This window comes from Canis lupus, chromosome 36 (assembly GCF_003254725.2).
Source record: "Canis lupus dingo isolate Sandy chromosome 36, ASM325472v2, whole genome shotgun sequence".
Taxonomy (NCBI): domain Eukaryota; kingdom Metazoa; phylum Chordata; class Mammalia; order Carnivora; family Canidae; genus Canis; species Canis lupus.
Window position 1 is genome coordinate 15,688,823 of NC_064278.1, and position 27,319 is coordinate 15,716,141.

The window sequence follows — 27,319 nt, forward strand, 5'->3', positions numbered from 1 at the left end:
GTCCATATGGTCTAATGTATCATTCAAAGAACTTTCCAGGGCAACCCCGGTGGTGCAGCGGTTTAGCACCACCTGCAGCCCAGGGCGTGATCCTGGAGACTCTGGATCGAGTCCCACGTCAGGTTCCCTGCATGGAGCCTGCTTCTCCCTCTGCCTGTGTCTCTGCCTCTCATTCTCTCTCTGTGTCTCTATGAATAAATAAATAAAATCTTAAAAAAAAAAGAACTTTCCATATTGGTTTTCTGCCTGGATGATCTAGCCATTGATATAACTGAGGTGTTAAAGTTCCTTACTGTTGTCCTATTGCTGTCAAGTTCTCCCTTTATTTCTGTTAATATTTTATGTATTTAGATGCTCCAATGTTGGGTGTATAAATGTTTACAATTGTTACATTGTCTTGTTGGATTGACCTCTTTATCATTATGTAATGCCCTTCTTTGTCTCTTACTTACGGTCTTTGTTTGTCTGATATAAGTGCCCTACCCTGGCTTTTATTCTGCTTTCATTTGAACAGAATGTCTTTTCCAATCCCTTCACTTTCAGTCTGTACGTATCTTTAGATGTGAAGTGAGTCTCTTTAAGGCAGCATACAGAATGGGTCGTTTTTTGTTTTGTTTTGTTTTTTTTAAAGATTTTAAAAATTCATTTATTCACGAGAGACACACAGAGAGAGGCAGGGACACAGGCAGAGGGAGAAGCAGGCTCCCTATGGGGAGCCCAATGTGGAACTCAGTCCCAGAACCCCAGGATCACGACCTGAGCCAAAGGCAGACACTCAACCACTGAGCCACCAAGGTGCCCCTGGGGCTTGTTTTTTTTTTTTTTTTTTTTTTTTTTTAATCCATTCTGCCACCCTGTGTCATTTGATGGGAGCATTTAGGCCATGTACATTTCAATTAATTATTGATATGAACTTACTGCCATTTTGTTAAGTGTCTCTCCGTTGCTTTTGTTGTTCTTTTCTGTCCCTTTCTTCTCTTGCTCTTTCCTTCAGATTGATGACTTTCTATAGTGGTATGCTTGGCTTTCCTTCTCTTTATTTTTTGTGTATTTATTATACAACTTCTTGGTTTGTGGTAACTGCGAAGTTCATCTATAACATCCTAAGTATATAGCAGTCTATTTTAAGTTAATGGTCACTTAAATTCAAACACATTCTGAAAGAACTGTTTTACTCCCCTACTCCACTCATGTATATGCTGTCATATTTTATATATTTTAATTCATAATTCTCTTATTATGGCCTTTTTTTCCCACTTAAAGACGTCTCTTTAACATTTCTTATAAGCCTGGTTTTAGTGTTGATGAATTCCTTAACTTTTGTTTGTCTGGAAAACTCTTTATCTTTCTGTCAATTCTGAATGATAAACTTGCCAGGTAGTAGAGTATTCTTGACTTCAGCTCTTTGAATGCATCATGCCACTCCCTTCTGGCCTGCAGTTTCTGCTTAAATAAATAAATAAATCAGCTGATGGGGGGTGTCTGAGTGGCTCAGTCAGTTCAGAATCTGCCTTTGGCTGGGGTTGTGATCTTAGGGGTCCTGGGATGGAGCCCTGCTTTGGGCTCCCTGCTCGGTGGGGAGTCTGCTGCTTCCTCTCCTGCTGTACCTGCCCCCCCCCCCCCCCGCCCCACCACACACACATACTCATGCTTTCTCTCAAATAGATAGATAAACTCTTTTTAAGAAATTGTCTGATGGGACGCCCAGATGGCTCAGTGGTTTAGTGCTTGTCTTTGGCCCAGGGTGTGATCCTGGGGACCCGGGATCGAGTCCCACGTGGGGCTCCCTGCATGGAGACTGCTTCTCCCTTTGCCTATGTCTGTGCCTCTCTGTGTCTCTATCATGAATAAATAAAATCTTTAAAAAAAATCATCTGATAGGGATGCCTGGGTGGTTCAGCAGTTGAGTGTTTGTTTTGATTAGTATTGTTTTGTAGTATAGTTTGAAATCTGGGAAATATGACATCTTCAGCTTTTTTCTTTTTTCTTTTTTTTCTCAAGATTGGTTTGGTTATTTGGGATCTTTTGTGGTTCTGTACAAATTTTAGGATTATTCTAGTTCTGTAAAAAAAAAATGCTATTGGCATTTTGATAGGGATTGCATTGAATCTATAGTTGCTTTGGGCAGTGTGGACATTTTAACAATATTAAATCTTCCAATCCCTGAGCATGGGCTGTTTTACCATTTGTGTCATCTTCAGTTTATCAGTGTCTATTAGTTTTCAAGGGTACATGTCTTTCATTTCCTTGGTTAAATTTATTCTTGGGTATTTTTTTTATTCTATTTTATTCTTTTTGATGAAATTTTAAGTAAACTTGTTTTCTTAATGTCTCTTTTTGCTAGATATTAGTATATAAAAACACAACCAATTTCTGTGTGTTGATTTTGTATCCTGAAGCTTTACTGAATTCATTTATTAGTTCCAGTAGTTTTTAGAGTGTTAAGAGTCCTGTATATATATTATTATGTCATTTGCAAATAGTGACAGTTTAACTTCATTTGTACCAATTTGGATGTCTTTATTTTTCCTGTTTTGACTAGGACTTCCAGTACTACTGAATGAATGTGGTGAGAGTGGGCATCCTTGTCTTCTTCCTGGTCTTTCAACTTTTCACTATTGTGTATGATGTTAGCTATGTTTTTTTTATATATATGGCCTTTATTGTATGAAGATATGTTCCATCTATGCCCACTTTGCTGAGACATTTTATCACAAATGGATGTTGAATTTTGTCAAATCTTTTTCTGTATCTATTGAGACAATCAAATGATTTTTATCCTTCACTTCGTTAATGTGGTATATCACATTGATTGATTGGCAGACATTGGACCATCCTTGCATCCCTGGAATAAATTCCATCTGATTGTGGTGAATGATCATTTAAATTTATTGCTGAGTCAAATTTGCTAGTATTTTGTTAGGAATTTTGCAATTATGTTTATCAGGAATATTGCTCTATAGTTTTCTTTTGTGTAGTTTGTCTGCTTTTGGTATCATGGTAATGCTGGGCTCATAGAATCTATCTGAATGTTTTCGTCCTCTTCCAATGTTTGGAATAGTTTGAGAAGGATGGGTATTAACTCTTTCTCAAATGTTTAGTAGAATTCACCTCTGAAGCCATCTGGTCCTGGACTTCTGTTTGTTGGGAGGTTTTTGATTGCTCATTCAGTATCCTACTAAATTGTCTATTCTCATTTTCTTTTTTTCCCCTGATTTCAGCCTTGGGAGATGGTTATGCTTCTAGGAATTTATCCATTTCTTCTAGGTTATTCTATTTCTTGGCATATAATTGTTTGTAGTAGTCTCCCTATAATCCTTTCTATGGAGTTGGTTATAATTTCTTTCATTTCTGATTCTTTTTTCTTGATAAATCTGCCTAAATGTTTATCAGTTGTTTATGAACCAGCTCTTAGTTTCATCTTTTATATTGTCATTTTCTTTTCTTTTTTTTTAAGATTTTATGTATTCATGAGAGACACACACACAGAGATGCAGAGACATAGGCAGAGGGAGAAGCAGGCTCCACGCAGGGAGCCCGACATAGGAGTTGGTCCCGGGTCTCCAGGGTCATACCCTGGGCTGAAGGTGGTGCTAACCCACTGAGCCACCTGGGCTGCCCTATATTGTCATTTTCTTCTCCATTTCACTTATTTCCACATTGATTTTCATTATTTTCTTCTTTCAACTATGGGCATGCTTTGCTTTCTGTTCCTTTAGGGCTAATTTGTGTAAGAATTTTCTTGTTTCTTCAGGTAGGTCTGCATCACTATAAACTTCCCTCTTAGAACTGCATTTATTGTGTCCCAAATATTTTGGAATATGTATTTTGTCTTCAGTTTTTAAAATTTGATATCTTCATTGACCTATTGGTTTTTTAGTTGTAGCATTTTTAGTCTCCATGAGGTTTTTTTTTTCCAGTTTTTCTTTTAGTTGATTTCTATTTTCATACCATTGTGGTTGGAGAAGATGCTGGGACATTTTAACTTATATTTATTGAGATTTGTTTTGTGCCTAGCATGTGATCTATCCAGAAGAATGTTTCATATGCACTTGAAAAGAATGTGCTGTTTTTGTTTTAAAGATTTTACTTATTTGTTCATGAGAACCACAAAGAGAGGCAGAGACATAGGCAGAGGGAGAAGCAGGCTCCCTGCAGTGAGCCTGATGCGGGACTTGATCCCAGGACCTCGGGATCACGACCTGAGCCAAAGGCAGATGCTCAACCACTGAGCCACCCAGGTGTTCTTCTGTTTTTGATTGAATGTTCTATATATCCGTAGAGATCATCTGATCTAATCTATCATTGAAAGCTATTCTTTTCTTATTGAGTTTTCTGCCTGGATGATCTATCCATTGATGTGAGGGAGCTGTCAAAGTCCCCTACTGTTATTATATTACTATCAATTTCTCCTTTTATGTTTCTTAATATATTTGCCTTGAATATTGAGGTGCTCCAGTATTGAGTGCAGATACATATAGCTGTTTGTTACCTTGTTGGATTGACTCCTTTATCATTATGTAATGCCCTTGTCTGTTACTCCAGTCTTTATTTTAAAGTCTACTTTGTGTGATGTATTTAAGTATTGCTATCCTGGCTTTTTTGCTTCCGTTTGCGTGAAATCTCTCTCTCCATCCCTTTACTTTTGGTTTCTGCCTTTAGGTTTGAAGTACATCTCTTGTAGGCAGCATATAAATGGGTCTTTTTTTTTTTTAATCTGTGCATTCCTTTTATGTCTTTTGGAGCATTTAGTCCATTTACATTTAAAGTAATTATTGGTAGCTATGTACTTATTACCATTTTTGGTCATTGTTTTTGTAGTTCTCTGTTCCTTTTTCCTCCTCTTCCTGTCTTGTTATTCAATGACTTTTTCTTATGCTTGGAATTTTTTCTTAATCTATCACAGGTTTAGGGGTTCATATACCCTATGTATATAGCAATCTATTTTAAATTGATGGATGTTAAGTTTGGATACATTCTAAGAGCACATTTTTTACTCCTTATTCCCCACATAATTTATGTATTTGACATATTTTACATCCTTTTATTATTTTTAAAGATTTTATATATTCATGACAGAGAGAGAGAAACAGGCAGAGGGAAAAGCAGGCTCCATGCAGGGAGTCTGACGTGGGACTCGATCCTGGGTCTCCAGGATCACACCCCAGGCTGAAGGCAGCACTAGACCGCTGGGCCACCAGGGCTGCCCTATTTTACATCCTTTAATTTTGTCTTTTAACTGTTTTAGACATAGGTGATTTTATGCTTGTCTTGTAAGCTTTACCCTAAGTTCGTAAGTTTGCTTTTACTAGTGAAATTTTTTCTTTCATAATTTTCTTCTTATAGCATTTTCTCTCAATTTAGCATTTCTTTGAAGGCCAGTTTAGTAGTCTTTTGACTCTTGTCTGAAAAATCCAATTTTGCCTCAATTCTTTTTTTTTTTTTTAATTTATTTATGATAGTCACAGAGAGAGAGAGAGAGACAGAGGCAGAGGGAAAAGCAGGCTCCCCGCACCGAGAGCCCGATGTGGGATTCAATCCCGGGTCTCCAGGATCGCGCCCTGGGCCAAAGTCAGGCGCTAAACCGCTGCGCCACCCAGGGATCCCAATTTTGCTTCAATTCTGAATAATAACCTTGCCTTAACAATAACCAGGTTATTGTAAATTGATTGCCCCTAGTAGTTTTCATTTCAGTTATTGTATTCTTTGACTCTGGTTCTTTTTAATTTTTTACCCCTTTGTTGAAGTCCTAAGTTCATCTACTCTTCCAAAGTTCTGTGAGTATCTTTATGACCATTACTTTTATCAGGTAGATTGCTTACCTATGTTTTTGTTTTTGTTTTCAAGATTTTATTTATTCATGAGAGACACAGAGAGGCAGAGACCTAGGCAGAGGGAGAGGCAGGCTCCCTAAAACCCTGGGATCATGACCTGAGCCAAAGGTAGACTCTCAATCACTGAGCCACCCAGGTGCCCCACTTACCTGTTTTACCTATTTGAGGTTTTGCCTTTTTGTTATTGGTTTTAGGTTTTTCCTTTTAGCACTTTTAAGTAAGCTCTGTGCCCAGTGTGGGGCTTGAATTCACAACCCCAAGATCAAAAGTTGCATGCTTTACCAAATGAGCCAGCCAGGTGCCCTTCCTTTTCAACACTTTAAGTGTATCATGCTACTATCTTCTGGCTTATAATATTTCTGCTGAAAAATTCAGTTAGCCTTATGGGTATTTCCTTGCATATAACTAGTTGCTTTTCTCTTGTGACTTTTAAGAGAGTCTTTAACGTTTGACATTATGATGTCTTGATGTGAAACTCTTTGGGTTCAGGATTATTGGAGGTTCCATGTACTTCCTGGACCTGGACATCCATTTCTTTCCCCATTACCATTATTTCTCTGTCACTTTCTTGCTGCTTGCTTGCCCTTTCCCCTTTTTGGGGTCCCTATAATGTGAATGTTGGTATGTTTGATATTGTCACAGAGGGTCCCTTAACTTAGCCTCGTAATTTTCTTTCCATTTGGCTTGGCTGATTTCCATTACCCTTTCTTTCAGATTGTTGATCTGTTTTCTGTATCCTCTTCTCTGCTGTTGATTGCCTCTAGTGTCTTTCATTTATTGTATTCTTCACCTCTGGCTTTTAAAAAATATTTTCTACTCGTTTGTTGAAGTTCTGAGTTCATCTACTCTTCGCAGTTCTGTGAGCAACTGTATGACCATTACTTTATCAGATAGATGGCTTGTGTTTTGAGATTTTGTCTTCATTTGGACCATATTCCTGTCTCATTTGTTTCTGTAGAATAAGTAGAGTGCTCTATGTGGTTTGGGAGATATCCATGTTGGTGTCCTGTGGGGTCCAGAAGTACAATTCCCCCATGGTTACCAGAACAAGGAGCTCTAGAGATCTCCCCTGTGGGCTGCATATACCTTCCAGTTGTGACTAAACGGACTTCTCTTGGCATGCTGATGGGGGCGAGGGGTGGCGGCTAACTCCCAGTGAGGTTGGTTTCAAGCCCTGCAGTGATTTTTGTGGATGAGCTGGCAGGCAGGGCTGCTTCCAACCCTAGGGTCAGAGGTGCTTTAAAGGGGAGCCAGTTCTGACTACGAGCTGTGGCAGAGTGACAGCTACTTTGGAGGAGTGCCTGAGAAGCGGGTTGGGTGGGTCAGATCTACAGGCGAATGCCAGAATTGGGCAAGTGTTGCTAACAGTGTGGATGAAGTATCAGAAGTGGCACCTGCCAGCATTGGGCTAGCTGGGCTGAAGGCAAGAAAATTGTGCCCACTGGTGCTGCCCTTTCCAGAGAAAGTTTCTACAGATCTATGTCCCTCTGGCACTTGCCTTAAAATTAGTCAGCAAATCTCCTTCACGTAGAACCTGGGTGCTTTTCAGAGTCCAGACTGCTAACCATTGTACCATGGAACCCTCTTTAACACCCAGGCGCTTTTCAATATGCTGCTTCTGTGCTGGGTCTTGGACTGTTAATAGGTCACTGTTACCTGGCCCTTTAAGAGAAGAGACTTGGTTTCCTGTGGCTCTCCTGGAGTTCAACCTCAAAGCCAGACATTTCGAGGGATTATCTTCCTAGTGCAGATTCCAAGGACAAGGAGGGTGTGCCCAGTGGGCTTTTGAACCATTCTTTCCTCGGGGAAGACCTCTACACCTGTGATACCCTTTCGGCTTTGTAGGTTGCTAAGTGCTTTCCAAGCTGCTATTTTTTTCACTGGGTCTCAGGGTCTCCGGGTGAGCCAAACTGCATGCAAGCCAGCCAAGCAGTGATTCTGTTCCCTGTAGCACTTTGGGACCTCCTACAGGTCAGCCCTGTTGGGTTTTCCAAGCCACATGTCCTGGCGGCTTCTCTCTCTGATGCAGACCCTAGAGTCTGAAGTGCCCCCTGTGGAGCTCCATCTCCATGCTCCTCCTGAAGCCTGCTCTAGTGAGATCTCTCCTTATTGTGTTGCCACACCGGGGATGGGTGGTTTTGACACGGTCTCTGCCTCTCCTGCCCATCACAATGTGGTCCTTTAGATCTTTTGGTGTGGAGAGCAGTTCATCTAATTTTCAGATCTTTTTCAGAGGGAAATGGTCCGTATATAGACTTGGTATGCCTGTGGGAGGGGATGAATTTAGGATCTTTGTAATAACACCATCTTCCCAGCTGAATCTTAAAAATTAGCTGCTAAAGCACTTTTTGAATTAGATTAAGCCTTTAGAACATTTAAGTTCAGTTCTATTAGGGAGGGAAATGATCAGATAACGTGTCAAAATTTAAAGTGGGAGACACCTGGGTGGCTCAGCAGTTGTGTCTGCCTTTGGCTCAGGGTGTGGGTCCCAGGATCGAGTCCCACATCAGGCTTCCTGCATGGAGCCTGCTTCTCCCTCTGCCTGTGTCTCTGCCTCTCTCTGTATCTCTCTCATGAATAAGATATAAGGCTAACTTTTTCACATTTCAAACAGCAATTTAGTTACATTCTTAAGTTTAAAGGACTGTGTCCTTTAAGCACTAAAACATAGCTAATGACATGTTAATCAACATTGTATTTAATAAGTAATGAACAGCAAACAATATACTCTTAATGTTTTGCTGAAACTGTCCATTTTGGGTTCATGTAAGGTATTTGTAGAGTATGTGTTCACATTTTATGTACCATTTAAACTGAGTTTTGTTAGCAGAAAGGAATGGCGGTAAGGAAATAAACCTGACTTTGTTTTTGAAAAAAAAAAAAAAAAAATCTACTCAACTCCCGACTTACAAATTATTAGAGTGGTTTCTACACTTCCTCTCAACGTGCATACACTACAGCTAATTCACATCAAAGAAACATGTTTAAATTATATGTATAAACTATTTCATGTTGCATCAGTCCTGACTCCTAAAGGGAGACACTTAGCTCATGTGTTAGGGAAAAAAAGACCTGCTTTATTTCCGAGGACAGAATCCAGGAGACCAAAAACCATGTAAGCCTCAGAAGGTATTAGAGCCAAAGGTAGCCAGTGACTGAAATTACTCAGTGGTAGACCCCTGTTTCCCATGTGAAGATAACAGTAAATGATTCACCGTGGCTCAGTTAGCCATCCTGTACCTGCTGGGTTAATGGCATGTGACCCCAAATCTATAGCATTTGTTGAGAATAACTTAGATGTCGAAGTGGATTTATGTCCTGTGCATCTTCGATGCTCAAGGGCTCCCTGAGCTCACTCCTGGGCAGCAGTCACCTGTTATGGCCTGGTTTCCTGTACTACATTTTCACTCAGTTGAAGAGTATGGTCACACAGTGATCTCATCTACATCACTGATTCCACCTATTGTTAGAAGTTATGTGTCCACTTAGTAGGTCAATGAATTTAGGACAATAAATGACGATTACTATATGAACACAGTACTTAATGATTTGGAAAGATGAAAACTCAAACAACCAAACTAATAAGTTGTAGGCTGCACCTAAAGCAATTAATGCTAACATTTCATCACCATATCAGTGTTTTTTAAAAACAGAATTTCCATCTTAATCTATAGAGGAGCAGGTATAGCCCTGCGGCCACTCCTCACAGAGCTCTGGTGCCTCCTCAGGCTTAGCCTTGATAATGAGGTTTAGTACTTTAACAGCCTAAAGCTCTTGCTACCTGTCCTGAAGTACACTTAAACAACCTACTGGAGCTGATTCTGAAGGAGCCAAGTCAGTTAATATCCTAAAAGCTCCCTTCAAATGTAATTTTCATAGTCCTTAAATTTTAATTGTCATTGTTTATTACTGTTTTGGCTACATTCTCTACAATTTCAGCAGCATCTTAAGAGACAATGTGTCTATATGTACAATGAGAAAACAAAATGGCTTGCAACATGAGAAATAAGAGCCACAGTTTAACTGTACAATATTAAGGAGAACCTGTGGTATCACCTCCTTTTTCGGCAACATGGACAACTTACATGTAAGTATCAGCATTATGAATGTGACAAATAATTCTTACAGGAGTAAAATACAACATCCTGAAAAAGAATGGTTTCTACCATACAAGGCAGTTAGAAAATGTTCACATTTTAACAAATCTGTACAAACCACAAGAAACTTATTTATGGGACCACCATCCCACCTTTCTGATAAGAACCTTCTAGAAATGTAGGATAAACATGAACAATTTATAAATCTAGTTATCTATGTGCTCCACAGCCCTAGAACCCAAGAATCTGATTTAGTGAACCCTACATGTCCAAGATGGATCATTTTTATATGCCTTGATTGTTAATGAATGCCAGCTTTTAATATCTCTCTAATACGATGTACAGTCAACTTGCACCTTTAAGGAGGTCATTAGATTTTTTAGCAAAGAAGCAACATCATTTAGCAGCAATTAAAGCGCCTTTCAAGAAGACTTAAAAAAAATACAATATCCAATTAGAAAAGCCATATTTTTAAACATTTGTACAAGAATAAGCTGCTGAAACTTGGTAATTGAAATACAACATCTGTACAACAATTTACAATAGAGCTAGAAGGGAATTTATCATTATCCTGCATAGAACTGGTCTGATCTGCATTTGGTTACATACTGTCACTTGTTTATGAACAAGGCCTGGTAACAAAGGGAAAAATATCTTAATTCAAACATACTGAAAACATCAGAGATATTTAGTGATTTCAAAACAAGCAGCTCATTTTGTCAAAGGTGTAAAGTAGATCTAGAAATAATAGCTCTCCCGTTAACATGACTAGTAAAAAAAAAAACAAAAAAACAAAACGGACATGTGGTTTCGAGGTACAACTTGGTAAAAGCCAGAATAGGCAAGTGACAAAGTGTAACTTTGTCCAAAGTCCAAAGATTCTAACTCTCACATGCTACTACTATAAAACACAACTGTCACCGTCATTCAGTTCTTACTTTGGTTTCAGCAGATTAACCGCTGAATGCTGAAGAATGTATCCAGGCACTATAGTTCTTGTGTTAGAAATATTTTTTCCATGTGTTTTTAAATAATGAAAAACTACCCTTCATATTAGAACTCTCTAGTAACAACCAAATGTATTTAAGTATTATAAACGTTATTTACAGTGTTCCCCCAAACAATTTTTCTTAACACGGTATTCCTGTTTCTGTGCAACAGGCAGTCATCCTTCACTGCTCAGGGTTATAGTCAAAAGTGTACATTTTATTCATTGTCCATGATCCACTCATACAAATGACGCTATGAAGAACTTCAGTTCACAAATAGTTCTCAACCATGTCCTGTGTGAAAAAGAAAACAACAAAAAACAATCAAATGCTCTCAAACTCAAGTGTGTATCTGGAAGCAATTCAAAGATATCATGCCAATTTTGGAGGAAAATCAGTAAGTAATTATGCTTGAAGAAGGGGGTGTAGGGGATGCTGTAAGCCCAGCCATGTGTAAGTTTCCTGAAGAATTTGATCTTCTCATATGTGGAAGAAGGTACGGGTCATTTGCCAGTTGGTGCACATCAAACCGATCTTCTTTTCGGTAGGCCAGACAGCGTCTTATAAAGGCCTTAAAAAAAAAAAGTTCAGAAATTAAAATTTGTGCCCCTTTGACACATCAGTCAGCTGGCTCCTATTGTAAAATGACCACGTTTAAGACAGTAAGTGTATTTCACTTCATTAGCATTCAAATCTTCAAAAAATTCTATAGCATTAAAATTCTTATTCCAAAAGTAAACTCAAGTCCCAGCCCTTAGTTGTTGATTTTATAGTCTAAATGATTACTGCTACCATTTACATTTCCTGTTGGAAAGGTGTACCCAGTTTTAAAAAAATTTATTCCAAGAACGAAAATTAGCATTTTATTTTGAGTATACAATTCAGTGATATTTTAAGTGCATTCACGTTATGAAACATCAAGGTCATTCATCTCCAGATCATTTTCATCATCCAATAGTCAAAACAAAAGATGAAATTCTGTACCATTAAACGACTCTCCACTTGTCCTTCCCCCAGCACTTGGTAACCACTGTTCTGTAAGTGGAATCATACAGTATTTGTCCTTTTGTGTATGGCTTATTTCACTTAGCATCATGTTTAAGAGTTCTCCATGTGGTAGCATGCATCAGAATTTCACTGCTTTTTAAGGTTGAATAATACTCCATTTTATGTACATACCACATTTTGTTTATCCATTTATCTGTTGACATTTTGAATACTGCTGTGAGCAATGGCATAAAAGTATCTGTTCAATCCTTGCTTTTTTGGGGTATATAGCTAAAACTAATTGCTGGATGGCATGGTAATTATTTTTAAAAACTAATATCTATCATTGTTTTAGGTGTACAACAACTTAGACAATTGTTTTCTTTTGATAAATTTTAAGCTATTCTCCTTAGGACTGATTTTGTTTTTCTAAAGGTTTATTTATTTATTTATTCATGAGAGAGACAGAGAGAGAGGCAGAGACACAGGGAGAAGCAGGCTCCATGCAGGGAGCCTGACGTGGGACTCAATCCCAGGTCTCCAGGATCATGCCCTGGGCCGGAGGCGGCACTAAACCACTGAGCCACCTGGGCTGCCCAAGACTTATTTTAAAACTCGAAGTTTGTACCTTTGATCCTTTCTGTCCATTTCGCTCATCTCCCACCCCCTGCCTCCCAGCAGTCTGTTCTCTGTATTCATGAGCTTGGGTGGTTTTGTTTTTTTAAATTTATTTACTCATGAGAGGCAGAGAGAGAAGCAGGCTCCTTGCAGGAAGCCTGATGTGGGACTTAATCCCAGGACCCCAGGATCATGACTTGAGCTAAAGGCAGACACTCAACGACTGAGCCACCTAGGCGTCCCTGTTTTTTTAATAAGATTTTACATATAAGTGAGACATATGGTATCTGTCTTTCTCTAACTTATCTCACTTAGCATAATGTGCTCAAGGTCCATCCATGTTGTTGCAACTGGCAAGAGATCCTTTCTTTCATGGCTGAAAAATATTCCACTGTATCTATAAACCACATTTTCTTTAGCCATTCATCCACTGATGGACACTTAGTTGTTTCCGTGTCTTGGCTATCATAAATAATGCTGCAGTGAACAGAGGGGTACAGGGATGTTTTCTAATTAGTGCTTTACTTTTCTTGGATAAATACCCAGAGGCAGGATTACTGGATCATATGGTAGTTATATTTTTAATTTTTTGAGGAACCTCCATACTATTTTCTACAGTGGCCATACCAATTTACATTCCTATCAGTAGTACACAAGGGTTTCTTGTTCTCCACATCCTCACCAACACTTCTTTTTATTTTTCAATAGCCATTTTAACAGATATCCGGCGATATCTCACTGTGGTTTTTATTTTAAGTAGGTTCCACACCTAACATGGGGCTTAAACTCACAACCCTGAGATTTAGAGTTGTGTGCTCTATCAATTAAGCCCCCCAGGTGCCCCCTGACTATGGTTTTGAATTAGTGACTGCCAAGCACCTTTTCATATACCTGTTGGCCACATATCTTCTTTGGAGAAGTATCTATTCATATACTCTGCTTATTTTTTAATCAGATTGTTTTTCTTTTCTTAAAATAGACTCTATGCCCAGTGTGGAGCCCAATGTAAGGCTTGAACTCATCCTGAGATCAAGAGCCGGACACTTCCAATTGAGCCATCCAGGTATCTCTTCCCTGTTTTCCCTGCTATTGCGTTGTACCAACTCTATAGATTTTGAATATTGATCCCTTGTCAGCTATGACTTGCAAATATTTTCTACCATTTAGTAGGCTGCCCATTTTGTTGATGGTTTCTTTTGCTGTGCAACTGGTTTTTTATTTGATGTAGTCCCACTGGTCTGTTTTTGCTTTTGTTGCCTTTGCTTTTGGTGTCAGATCCACAAATCCTCACCAAGACAAATGTCAAGGAGCTTAATCGCTACATCTTCCAGTAGTTTTATGGATTCAGGGCTTACATTCAAGGCTTTCATCCATTTTGAATTTATTTTCCTGTATGGTTAAAGCAGTGGTCCAGTTTCCCCAACATCATTTATTGAAGAGACTATCCTTTCTCCACTGTATAATCTTGGCTCTTTTGTCATAATTTTTTAAATTAATTAATTAATTTATTTATGATAGTCACTGGGGGGGGGGGAGGCAGAGACACAGGCAGAGGGAGAAGCAGGCTTCATGCAGGGAGCCCGACGTGGGACTTGATCCCAGGACTCCAGGTGCTTAACCGCTGAGCCACCCGGGCGTCCCTCTTTTGTCATAAATTAATTAGCCATCTAAGCTTGGGTTTATTTCTGGGCTCTCTATTCTGTTCCACTGATTTGTCTGTTTTTATGCCAATACCATACTGTTTTGATTGCTACAGCTTTGAAATATAGCTCAAAATCAAGGAGTTTGATGCCTCTGGCTTTGTTGTTCTTTCTCAAGACTGCTTTGGCTATTCAGGGTTTTAGTGATTTCATCCCAATTTTAGAATTGGGTGATCTATTTTGTGAAAAATGCCATTAGAATTTTGATAGGGCATGCATTCAATTTTTACATTGCTTTGGGTAGTACAGACTTTTAAATATTCTTCTAATTCATGAGCAAGGGATATATTTCCATTTATTTGCATGGCCTTCAATTCCTTTCATCAATGTTTTATAGTTTTCAGAGTACACATTTCACCTCCTTCGTTAAATTTATTCCTAGGTATTTTATTCTTCTTGATACAACTGTAAAGACTGTGTTCTTAATTTCTCTGATAGTTTATTAGTAGTGTATAGAAATACAACAGATTTTTGTATCCTGCAACTTTACCAAGGTACAGTCTTTAGGATTTTCTATATATAATGTCATTTGCAAATAGTGACCCTTTTACTTCTTCCTTTTATTCGTTCTTGTCTAATTGCTCTGGCAAGAACTTCCAAATACTATATTGAATATGGAAAGCTGCATTTCTCCATATATAATAATTCCAGACTTCTAGAATTTTCTCTCATTCCATTTTACTATCAGTTTACTTTGGCTAGAGGGTATGATGCCTTTTTTTGGGGGGTGCCACATTTTTTAAGATGCAGGGAACAATGAAGTGATACTTCTATTGGGGTTTGTTTCCTAGGTTAATATTGTGTATCAGTACTGAAAAAACTAAATAATGGAATATAATCAGTATTTTTTTTCCTTCTTAAACTGGTTTTTATATATTGTCCTTCAGAATGGCTTTGTATTAAAAAAAATCTAAGATGGTACACAAAGCAAATCTATCTATGTAGCTGGCAATCAAACCTAACCTAACCAGAACCCCCTACGTCTCTTCATGCCTCTGTCCAGGCACTGGCTCTGCCTCCAAGCTAGCAGGGAAATCTCTATCCTGACTTCTACTACTGTAGTTCTGAACTTTACTTAAGTGGAATTATACCTTAAATATCCTATTTTGAGAGATTCATCCAATTTTTGCAACAGATAAAACATTTTCAAGGGATAATTAATCATTTCCTTATTGCTGACAGCAAAAGTAACTAGCTTGTCTTAAAATTCCTAACTTCTATATACATTCATGAATTAAAGCATTTTGCACCTACTTTGATAAGTAATTTTTCCTCTAAAAACAAACTAGCTCTTATTATTATACGTTAGTTAGCTTACAAATACTTATCAAAAATCTTTCTGAATCATTTTCAATGCCGTCTCTGAAACCTAGAGTTCAGTTTAACACTTAAGTTTCAGTAGAGGAAAAGCTGCTGACGTTAGTCTACAAGGAGTACATGTACTTATTACAATGCTCAGGCCAGGTCAGTGGAAGTACTTGGTAGAGGTGTTTGCTCTAAGGACAAGGTTTGAAAAAAAACACCGCATACGAAACCCCACAAAAAACAATGTGCCCCTTTACTTCCCACATCTGTGACTGTGGTGCCTATGAAGAGCCTAAGACTAGAAACAGAGATGGCTAAATGGAAGAGCCTAAGACTAGAAACAGAGATGGCTAAATGGGACTTCTTTTCGGCAAACCACATTCATTCCTGGTCACTTCTGTCAGTTAATTTTTTTAGTTTCTGTTCTCACTGATGCTGCAGATAGAAAGGAAGGCAAAATTTAGACACTAGCATTGTCAAGTTCTTTTCAGGCAGCCATATTACCTTAAGAAAAGTATGTGATGATCTTAGTCTGAAGCATAATGAATTATCTTCTAAGACTGTTTGTGATTCACAAAAACCAGTACATTTTCAATAATGAAGGTCACTGTGACCTCGATCAGAGGCAATATCTAGCAATGCTTATTTTACCTACATTCTAAGAATACAGAAACTATAATGCCTGTTTATGAATTATCCTTATTGCCAAGAAAAAACTGGAACCTTCATGTGTTTTTCTTAGGAATTTCATAGGATTTAAAAAAGAAGATTCCAGGGCAGCCCTGGTGGCGCAGTGGTTTAGCGACGCCTGCAGCCCAGGGTGTTATCCTGGAGACCCTGGATCGAGTCCCACGTCAGGCTCTCTGTACGATGCCTGCTTCTCCCTCTGCCTGTGTCTCTGCCTCTCTTTCTCTCTCTGTCTCTATGAATAAATAAATAAAATCTTAAAAAAAAAAAAAGAAGATTCCAATAGGAATCACAGAGAAATGAGCTTTGTGATGAGTCTAACAAAGGAAGAGTGAAAATACAAAGGTGAAAGGCCAATAGAATGAAAATGGGAAGATATTAAGCACCATTAACATTTTGCTATTAATTACAGATGCTATTCCATGTTACTAGACAGATGGATTAGAACTACAGGAAGCTGTTCATTACTGATTCATAGACTGCTACATGGAAGCAGAGGTGATGAAGAGGTCAGGCTTTTTCAAGAGCTACTGTAGGGCAGCATAAGGTCAACAGTGAATTCTGGAGTCTAGCAGAAGTGAATACTTTAGGCCACAGCTCTGCTATTTTCTAGCTTGTATGATTCTGGACAAGATAATTCTGCTATGGTTTGGATGGCTTCCTACTTTATAAAATGGGAAATATCTATACAGTTGTTAAAAGATTAAGTATCAACACAATGCTTGGTACATAATCACTAAATAAATGGTAGTTATTATTACTACTTCTTTTTAACCTCTTATATACTTAAATATGTTGGTATTAACATATGCTGATACATAAAGGTTTTGTGATTTTTCCTTAATTTTCAAAGCAAGTTGCTGTTGTCAATCAGGGACTGTATCTGGGTCTTTAAAAGATGAAAACCAAAGACTCTTTCCAGAGCAAATCACCAGTCCTTAGTGGACAAATTTTACTGTGGCAGCAATCTCTTTTTTTATTTACTAATAAGTACAGTTGACCTGTGAATAGTGTGGGGGTTTAGGGGCATGGTTGAAAATCCAAATATAACTTTTGGCTGCCCCAAAACTATGAATGGCCTAGTGTTGACTGGAAGACTTACTGATAACATAAGCAGTTGAGTAATACATATTTTATGTTATATATATATGGTATATTCTTTCAATAAAGTAAGCTGAAGAAATGGAAATGTTAAAATCATAAGATAAAATACATTTACAGTACTGTACTATTTGTCAAAAAAAATCCACATTAACAAAGGACCTGATCTATGTAGTTCAAACCCATGTGGTTCAGAAGTCAACTGTACTTATTTTCAACACAATTTATGAAATAAAATTTACTTCACAAAACTTATTTACATAAACTTTAATACCTTTGCTTCACTGCTTACAACTGGTTTTACAGGGAACTGGACTTCTGTGGCTTTTAATATTGTATTTTCTTGAAGAATGTCTTGTTGAGATTGATTGTGACCAAATGGCTTAAAAAAAAAAAAAAGTTTAGGAATTTCTCACAAATATTTAAACAGAGTAATTATCACTGAATCCTCAAGATATAAATGATTTGTGTTCTAAAAACTCTTCTTCGTTATTTGGAACTTGGGATACATTCTCATAGAAATAGGGTTATAATTGATAGAAGGCTGAGTAAACCCACCTAATTCCTCAATATAGCTTAAACATGGTGCATAAACATAGACTATAATGCTGTTGCAATATAATCAAGATAAAACAAAAATATTTTAAAAATCTAAAAATTTATTATGACTGTTTTAAAAACTGAAACATGACTAAAGAAGTAAGAAGCAGTGGAAATGTCTGAAAACTCCAAAGAATTAAATACTTTGAGCATGCTACACTCCTTCACTGACAGCTCTGGGTTTGTTCTAACTTGCAGTGACTTCCTAGAGAAGTCCCTTAACCTCTCTCTCCACACCAACATGAAGGGACTGGAAAGTATCTATGGCAGCTTGTAGCTCTGTCTTTAAAATAAAGAGAGGTTTGGGAAGAATTAAGACTAAGTTTGATGGAGTTTCCCTGAGGAAGCATAAGGGGACACGATGCCCAGGACAAATTGAGTGTGTGTGGAGTGAGGTAGGAGTGGGGGAGACAATGTGAGTAAGTACAAAGAATGGAGTGTTTTGGCTCCAGAACCCTAACAGTAGAAAATGTTAGCATTATTAATAGATCGGTTCTTCTTTTACTTAAAGAAAAAAAAAGGGGGGCAAAAAGGAGATCAAGTAAGCTGCTGTGATATTAAAATAATCTGATCCATGGAAATTTTACCAAGAAACAGAAGCCTGACTTCCTTTAGAAGGATCTACACTGACTTTAAATTAATTAAAACTTTAAATTTAAGATGGGAAATTCAACTTTTCTCCATACAGCAGAATCTTGCATACTCTAACTTACCTTTCTTCCATAAAGACACTGAAAGAAAATGACGCCGACTGACCACACATCAACCTTGTTGGAAATCTTTGGTGGTTCTTTTCCAACTACAAAACACTCAGGAGGTAAATACCTACAGTTTTTGAAGGAGAAAAGAGGAAAGGATACCATTAAGTCTGTACTAAAGGTACATTGAGAACACTCAATACTCCTACAAAAAGCCTTAGAACTTTCATGAATGAAAAATCACTAAACTTTTGAAACATTTACACATCCTTGTATCATTGGACTCTAGAGCCAAAACATACAACTTTGTGATAAAATATGCAACACATACATATATTATATATACTAACATCATTTTTCATTCCTGTAGGTAATATACATATATTGTCAGTAGAAATTATGTTCTAATTTGAGTAAGCATTAATAAACGCTCTCCCATGCCCTTTGACTTGTGTTCAAACTGTAGGCAATTCTCTTCTTAAACAGGTATCTGATCAGCTGGCTCTTCTATTTAAAAACTTGCAACATCATGTACTACACCAAGGTTAGACCTCATAGCTCTTGTTTGTAACACAAACCCATCCTAATCTACAAGCAACTGTCTGGGCAAAGACCATTCATTTGGTTCACCATACTGCTCCCTTATCCCCCACATGCCTCTTCATATAACAATTCTTTTTTTTTTCTTTCTTTTTTTTTTTAATTTTTATTTATTTATGATAGTCACAGAGAGAGAGAGAGGCAGAGACACAGGCAGAGGGAGAAGCAGGCTCCATGCACCGGGAGCCCGACGTGGGATTCGATCCCGGGTCTCCAGGATCGTGCCCTGGGCCAAAGGCAGGCGCTAAACCGCTGCGCCACCCAGGGATCCCTTTCTTTCTTTTTTTTTCTTCTCTCATATAACAATTTCTAATGCCTTCCCTAACCACTCCAATTCATTTGGTTAGCACTTTTTTCTTCTTTTATTTTATTTATTTATTTATTTTATTTTATTTTATATTTTTATTTTATTTTATTTTTTTTACTTTTTTCTTCTTTAAGATGGACTAGACCTCCATAAACCTCCTCTGTTCCCTCTAGGCTGAGCTTTGCTTCTTCCCCATGTAACCGGCAGATGTTATGGTACCTCTATACTGGCACTGCACTAAACTCACACTCAACTGGGAACAGCTCAAGGGGCTCATATTATTCACTGTGCAGTTTCTGAACCCTAGCAGCATCTAAAATATATAAAGTATTAAAAAAATACTATTTTCTACTTTTAAGTGCTATTTGTAAGTTCATAATTTTATATAAAGGAAAGGTACAAATAAATATGTCACACCTTAGGTTATAAAAAGAAAGATCCATCAGGGATTCAAGCATCTCCCACCTCTAAAATTTAGATAAACTAAAAATTCCCGAAAAATAATACAGCTAAATGAGAATCTTTTTTTCCTTTTGGTTTTCTACTATGCGTAAATCATTTAAATTTCAGCAAGATAAACACAGATTTCTTAAAAAAAAAAAAAAACAAAAACTTCTTGAAATAGAATCACCAAAGATGACCGATAACTCATTTGTAATGTAAATCCTTTCCTATCTCCAAATCAAGTAAAAAAGCCAGATTTGTTTTATGAATAAAAGTATATATTTTGTGTAGATTTATGAAACAAGAATGGCTCTTAAACACTATGCTACACTGTCTCTTGAGGCAAAAAGCTGTAAGCAAGGAAAGGACTTATAGGAAAGACACCAAAGCTATTTGAGGAGATTTGAGACTTGGGAGGAAATGAGGGACAAAACTGATTTTCTTCTAAGTGATACTGACAAATAGTTTCTGGGGATGAAAAGGTAATTTGCAAAAGCATTATATACATGTATTCTAGAAGACTGTACAGGACATCCCAGCTTACCAAATACGTAAGCTTAAAAAGCTAGGACTATAGGAAGCTAACCATTTTTTAAAACATATTTCTATGGGAAATACATTCCAGGTTACTACATGGAAATACTCCAGCCCACCTGTCAGAGGTAAATCTTCTTGCCTAGCCCTCCACTAGCAAAGCCAGACCAAGGGAAACAACATCGTGGGAGTCTACAGAGGAAGGATGATCTATTATTTAGAATTCTCTATTATTTCAAGCTGTCTTCCATGGAATACACGGTTCTTTGAAGGACATTTATTGCTAAAAGTCTGAAGACTACTGATTGAGGATGCCAATTTTTAGGGGGTTTCTAGTTTGAATGACAATTTTCTTTAAATATGGGGGAAAAATCCATGATCTATTATATTATTCGTATTCTTAGAAAATGCTACAAGCAGAATTTGAAAGTAAAATGGCTTTAAAAGAATATATGAACATGACTAATCCTTGTACATGAAAAGTTAAGTTCATACAGACCCAGGGCATCTTATGGAACTGGTTGTTACGTGCATAGGATATGTAAAGACTATTCTGGAAACCCCAATGTCATATTTATGTTTGTAGTCTCTATCTTGTTCAGTGAAGTTGAGTACAGTTCTTTCTCCAATTACAATTTTACTCCTTTTGTGAAACTAAGTTTGTTTTGAAATTTTATAGTCTATATTATTCTCCACTTTGGTGAATCTGACAGTAAGTTTGAAAATTCACACTAAGTGATTTTTGTTAACATCTAGGTACTCTGAAGAGAATGACATTCATTTAGACTTAGATCTCTGAATCTACAGTTCTACCTGGAGTTTCTTTCTTTTTTTTTTTTTAAGATTTTATTTATTCATGAGAGAAACAGAGAGAGAGAGAGCAGAGACACAGGCAGAGGGAGAAGCAGGCTCCATGCAGGGAGCCTGACGTGGAACTCAATCCCAGGTCTCCAGATTACGCCCTGGGCTGAAGGTGGTGCTAAACCACTGAGCCACCGGGGCTGCCCTCTACCTAGAGTTTCTAAGTATGAAGTTATTAAAAGGGACTTCTGAGAGTCATGTCCAAAGACTAAAAATATTCCAAACTTCTTTCCCATGTATGATCAACAAAACTTCCAGCTCTAATAAAAACTAACCACAGAACATCTACAGAGAAGACTCCATGCTTATGGCTATTGCTTGTAATAGGATACTATCTTTATATAAATATTTGTACTGATGATAAAGATCACTTGAACATAAAGAAGAAAATCCATGATTCTCCATGTGAGGAGTTTCTGGCTGGTAGATAGTGAAGTCACTTGCCAATGCCAAGTTATTCTCCCTTCACTTTGCTGATATATACAGTTAAAACCAGATGAGAAAAGAATATTGACAATAGTAATCTCCTTCTTGATTCAAACTTTGTATTAGTACCTTCACCACAGTAATCTCAAAGATACATGAAAATAACTAAACTTCATAAAAAGTAGACAACTTCAATATTTTAAGTTATACATTTACCAGTAAGTGCCTGCCCCTTGAGAAGTTAGATCCATTCCATCTACACCATAGCTATCATCATCCATGATCTTGGATAGACCGAAATCAGTGATTTTGATTTCTCCACATGCTGTGCCATCTACCAGAAGGATGTTTCCTAAGAACAAAATACAAAGTTTTTTTAATGATACATGCATGAAAAACGTATTTACTACTTTAGCTGACATTGGGGAACAGCTATATATTTAAAATACATAGTTAAAAATGTAAACTTAAATTATAATTTTATTTTATAGATTTTATCTATCCATTCATGAGGAAGAGAAAGAGAGAGAGAGAGAGAGAGGCAGAGGGAGAAGCAGGTCCCACGCAGGGATCCCAATGTGGGACTCAATCCCGGGACCCCAGGATCACGCCCTGGGTTGAAGGCAGGAGATAAACTGCTGAGCCACCCAGGGATCCCCCTTAAAATATAATTTTAAAATGTGGTGATTCAATGGGCGTTATAAATTCTAGGGTTCCACGGACTTTAAAAAACGAAACCGAAAAGCATGTTTCTAAACTACGATTTTTGAAAACTATGGTCTTTAGAGCTTAAAAAATTGAGATAAATTTTATTAATTACCTGGCTTAAGATCATAATGTATAATAGGGGGTTTGATTTCATTGAGATATCTTAGTGCATTTACAATTTGCATTACAATAGACCTAGCTTCCTTCTCTGACATTAATTTATGTTGCTTCAGATAGAAATCCAAGTCATTGCCTTCACAGTACTCTAACACTGTACAAAACCTACAATGAAGAAGAGGAAAAAAAAAATCAGACATAAAATATTATTCAGTAATTCATTACTACAGTGATGAAATGAAGAGTATATATCATTACAGAATAGAGAAAGCAAAAGCAAACATTTTTTCTTAAAAACTAAATCCTTATATTCACTTACGTATCTGTATCCAACGAGAAATAATCATAGAGTTTAACTATCCTAGGGTGATCCAGTTCTTTGTGTATTCTATACTCTCTGCAGGCATGTCTACGGGAAGAGAGAGTATGTTTATTCTTCATGACTACTAACCGCATTTTGATTTGATAAAAACCAGAAGGAATTAATATTTACTTGTGGTAGTTTTCCTTCTTCTCATCCCTCCAGCTTTTATTAAGCTGGTGGATCTTCACAGCAGCATATCTTTGTTCATAAAGATCAAAAGCCTAGGATTCAAGGTATAGAACAGTTAGGACCAAAGACCAACTGAATAGCTGAAGAGATTTAAGAGCATTTTTTTGGTGATTACAGTAATACGGAATTAGAATATACACTATATAGAGTTCAAAAACATTTATTATTGGAAACAAGGTACAAATTCCATTATACTACATCAGTGAAAACTTGAATGTGAATTTTCACATTCAAGTTTCGTAAATGTCAATATATTGAATCAAGATAAAACAATAAAGCTGTTATTTGTTTTTTTAATATGGATCTGGCTCCTCTAGAGTGGCAAAAGCAGTAAGCAGCCAACAAAACAGATGGCTGTAATGTGTTTTTTATGGGCTGGATAAAGCAAACTTTTTCCTCTACCTTTCCTAGTGACTCCGCAATTCTTTAAAAATAAACAAGTTTGTAACAATGTCCAACTGTTTAAAAAATTCTAAACTCTAAACTTTGATTATGAAACTGTTCAAACATAACCATTTATCTACCACTCCTAATACATCAATAATAATTCCTTAAATTCTCTTTTAATACCCAACTTTTTACTGGTTGCCTCAAAAAGAGGTTTTATATTGGTTTGTTCAAATCATCAGCCTATTTCTTACATAAAAAAAAACACTTGAATGTCATTAAGGGGAGATTTTTTTTTTTAATTTTTTTATTTTTATGATAGAGAGAGAGAGAGAGAGAGAGGCAGAGACATAGGCAGAGGGAGAAGCAAGCGCCATGCACTGGGAGCCCGACGTGGGATTCGATCCCGGGTCTCCAGGATCGCGCCCTGGGCCAAAGGCAGGCGCTAGACCGCTGCACCACCCAGGGATCCCTTGGGGGAGATCTAATAATTTAGGTTCTGCTGTGATTTACAGACAAAGGTGTCCCTTTAAAAAAAAATAAAACATTTAGAATTTACAAAGAAGGTTCTCAGTCCCTACTCTCATCAACTTAACCTAAAAGTAAACAGGAAAGATAAACTGCTTGTCACAAAATTTTTAAGAGCTTAAGATCAGAAATAATATAGGATACAGTAGTTAAGAATATTCATTTTGGAGTCAGATAAACTTATCAGCTACAGAACTTTGTGCTTATATCTTCTCTTAGCCTCAGTCTCATTTATAAATAAGATTGGATTGCTGAGAGGATTAAATGGGATGAAACACAAAGTGTCAAACATTAGCTAATTACATTATTAAAACTTTAAAGAAATAGAAAATAAAAATAAAAGGTCATGTGAGAGAATGCAAAAAAGCTAAAAGAGTAATAGAAAATAAAATTTTAGGTACACTAATAAAAATTATCAATATATACTGACTGATAATTATACATGACATGTCTTTTCCCCAAGATTAGAAGAATAAAGTATACCTTTCCCATGAGGCTAATATGGTAATTACTGAGCAACTGATTCAGTATTTTCCACCTTGGTGTAGAGAAAAGTCTGTATTTTCTTGACTAAAAATCTGCTGCTTTGTTTTCCAGTGCACCTGGCAAGCCTGAAAAAGCTTTGAGGGGCTGGAGAAAGTGGTCTTTTTTTTTTTTTTTAAAGATTTTATTTATTTATTCATGATAGTCACAGAGAGAGAGAGAGAGAGGCAGAGACACAGGCAGAGGGAGAAGCAGGCTCCATGCACCGGGAGCCTGATGTGGGATTCGATCCCGGGTCTCCAGGATCGCGCCCTGGGCCAAAGGCAGGCACCAAACCGCTGCGCCACCCAGGGATCCCGAGAAAGTGGTCTTTAGTATTTAGGTCAGTACTAAAGATTCAAGTTATTCAAGGCCCCAATCTGCATTTCCTATTTCCTATATAAGCCCTTTCTTTAAAAAGAAAAGCCCCTCTTAGCCTCTATGTGTGATATTAAAAACAGTACAAATACTATAGGGCAGTGGCAGAAGGTTGTTATGAAAGGTGTAAGCAAGCTCAGAAGCTGGGCAACTTTAAGGCTAAACTAAACTAGTGCTGGCGATTTTCAGATCCAGAGTAAGCTATTATGATCTACTTTGTGGCCTGAGTAAGCCTACTTGAACCATTGAGTGTTTGGGGATGAACTACTATTTGAATCAGAGAACCAGGAACTGGAGGAGAGCTCACAGATCACTCCTGACGGGTGAGGAAGGTTAGAACCATGATGCTTAATGCTTAACAACTTAAGAAAACAACTTAACGAAAACAAAATGGTTCACAGTTGAACAAAGATCAGAACTGAGGTTTTCTGAAGCCAGATCCCGTATTATTTTCCAGAGTCAGAACCAGAATTCAGGTTTGTCTTCAGTAAAACAAGAAGGCACAGTCCTTGCCTCACTGAGCAGTGAGGATTTCTTATAATCCGATGAGTTTACCTTTGCAAAGCACCAATGTTCCTGTGATATAGCTCATCTAATCATTACAACAATCCAGGGCGCCTGGGTGGCTCAGTTAGTTGAGCGTCCAACTCTTCGTTTCAGCTCAGATCAAGATCGCTGGGTCCTAGGATCGAGCCCCGAGAAAGGCTCTGTGCTCAGCATAGAGTCTACTCAAGTTTCTCTCTCTCTCTGTGTCCCTTCCCCCTGCCCTCCCTCTCTCTCAGAAATAAGTAAATCTTAAAAAAAAAAAAAAAATTACAGCAATCCTACGATGTAGGCACTATTATTATTCCCAAGAGGACGACTGAGGCAGAGGATAGTAAGTCATAAACTCAAGTACATACAGTTAGTAAACAGTAGTCAGAACTAGTCAGGACTCAAACCCAGCTTATCTGGTTTCAGAACCCAAGCTCTTAACCACTAACTATACTAATACATAACAAAAAAGGCACAAAGTGTCAATGAGGAGCTATAAAAAGGAGACCCAGAGAGAACTCTCCTGTAGGAATTGAAGTTTAAGGTGAGGGTATGACCTTTAATAAGACTTCATCCTAACTAAGAACGAATAAGAAGCTCCTGGGGTTTATCAGCATGAGAGTGAGATGATCAGATTGCACTTTATAAAAAGGCCAATCCAGCTACAGCACACATCAATAACTGGAGAAGTTCAAGGTGATTAGCTTGGAGGTTCAGGCAGTAATGCAAATAAGAGACAAGGAAGCCTTGAGCTAAGAGAGGAGAAAGGTTGTTGCTGGATTTAAGAGAGCTTAATGACATCAGTAGCGGTGGGCACCAGGGACTGTTTTTATGTTGAGGGAAGGATGGCCTCTAAGTTTTTCACTTGAGGGATGGGGCAGAAGGATGGCACTGCCATGTATTTAAGTGGGCAACAGCGTTAGAAGAAAAGGTTTTGAGGAAAAGGAAAATAATTTCTAGGTCAGACCTGAGTGTGCAGTGCCTATGAAGCATCCTTATGAGATAAAAAGACTAAATCACGTACACCAACAGGTATGGAGCTCAGAAGGAAGTGTAGGATGGAGATTACATACATTGCTACAATAATGGCTTTTTCGTGGGGGTGAAAATCCCTTTTGGATTTCTTCTGGTTAGGGAAAACAGGCACTAATGTAGTCTTTCCTGGAAAAGTGAAGAGGCCTAACAAACTTTGGCAAGTAGGGGATATACTTCCCTTTACGCCATTGTGGCTTATGAAAGGTTTCATTGGATCCTATGGTCTACTTTTGGATAGCTGGGAAAATCTGTATTTGAAAAGGAGAATACAGAATGATAAAAGACCTTAGGAACTATAATTTTTTTTAAAGATTTATTTATTTGATAGAGGGAGAGGGCATGCACAAGCACGTGTATGAGCAGGAGGAGGAGCAGAGAGGAGGACAAGCAGACTCCCTGCTGAGAGCTAAACTGACCTTATGACCCTGATATTATGACCTTGAGCCCAAATCAAGAGTCAAATGCTTATTAACCAACTGAGTCACTCAGGCACCCCAGGAGCTACAAAATTTAAAGGCTGGGCAGAAAAATACAATGTAAAGTGAAAACAGACAGATACAAAAACACTGAATATGGTGACTAAAAATTTTTCAATATTTATACAGGTGCATTTGAGAAACAATGGCCTTAAAATAGGAAGAGGTTTGGGTAAATTCAGGACACTTAAGACTTGTGACATATGTTTAAAATTAAGGGGTACAATCTTTCCATAAATGTACATTAAATGGCTACCTGCTTCTCTTGATTCTAATGATTGTTATTTGTAATG

General features: G+C 37.6%; 1 protein-coding gene and 1 long non-coding RNA gene across 5 annotated transcripts in view; one reads left to right on the plus strand and one right to left on the minus strand.

Annotated features, from left to right (window-relative positions):
- Positions 1–17,598, plus strand: part of LOC125754410 (uncharacterized) — a 38,240-nt gene extending 20,642 nt beyond the window's left edge. Inside the window, exons 2-3 of the long non-coding RNA XR_007408523.1 lie at positions 13,505–13,588; positions 16,273–17,598. This is a non-coding gene — a long non-coding RNA (uncharacterized LOC125754410). The remainder of the gene's footprint in view (positions 1–13,504; positions 13,589–16,272) is intronic.
- TLK1 (tousled like kinase 1) overlaps positions 9,717–27,319 on the minus strand; it is a 150,437-nt gene continuing 132,834 nt past the window's right edge. For all 4 annotated transcript variants that reach the window (XM_025460142.3, XM_049106085.1, XM_025460141.3 and 1 more), the window contains 7 exons: positions 23,107–23,198; positions 22,933–23,022; positions 22,609–22,778; positions 22,005–22,140; positions 18,632–18,743; positions 17,593–17,700; positions 9,717–11,491 (listed from right to left, as the gene is read on the minus strand). In XM_025460142.3, coding sequence (XP_025315927.3) covers positions 11,315–11,491; positions 17,593–17,700; positions 18,632–18,743; positions 22,005–22,140; positions 22,609–22,778; positions 22,933–23,022; positions 23,107–23,198 — 885 coding nt within the window. In that variant the 3' untranslated portion in view covers positions 9,717–11,314. The remainder of the gene's footprint in view (positions 11,492–17,592; positions 17,701–18,631; positions 18,744–22,004; positions 22,141–22,608; positions 22,779–22,932; positions 23,023–23,106; positions 23,199–27,319) is intronic.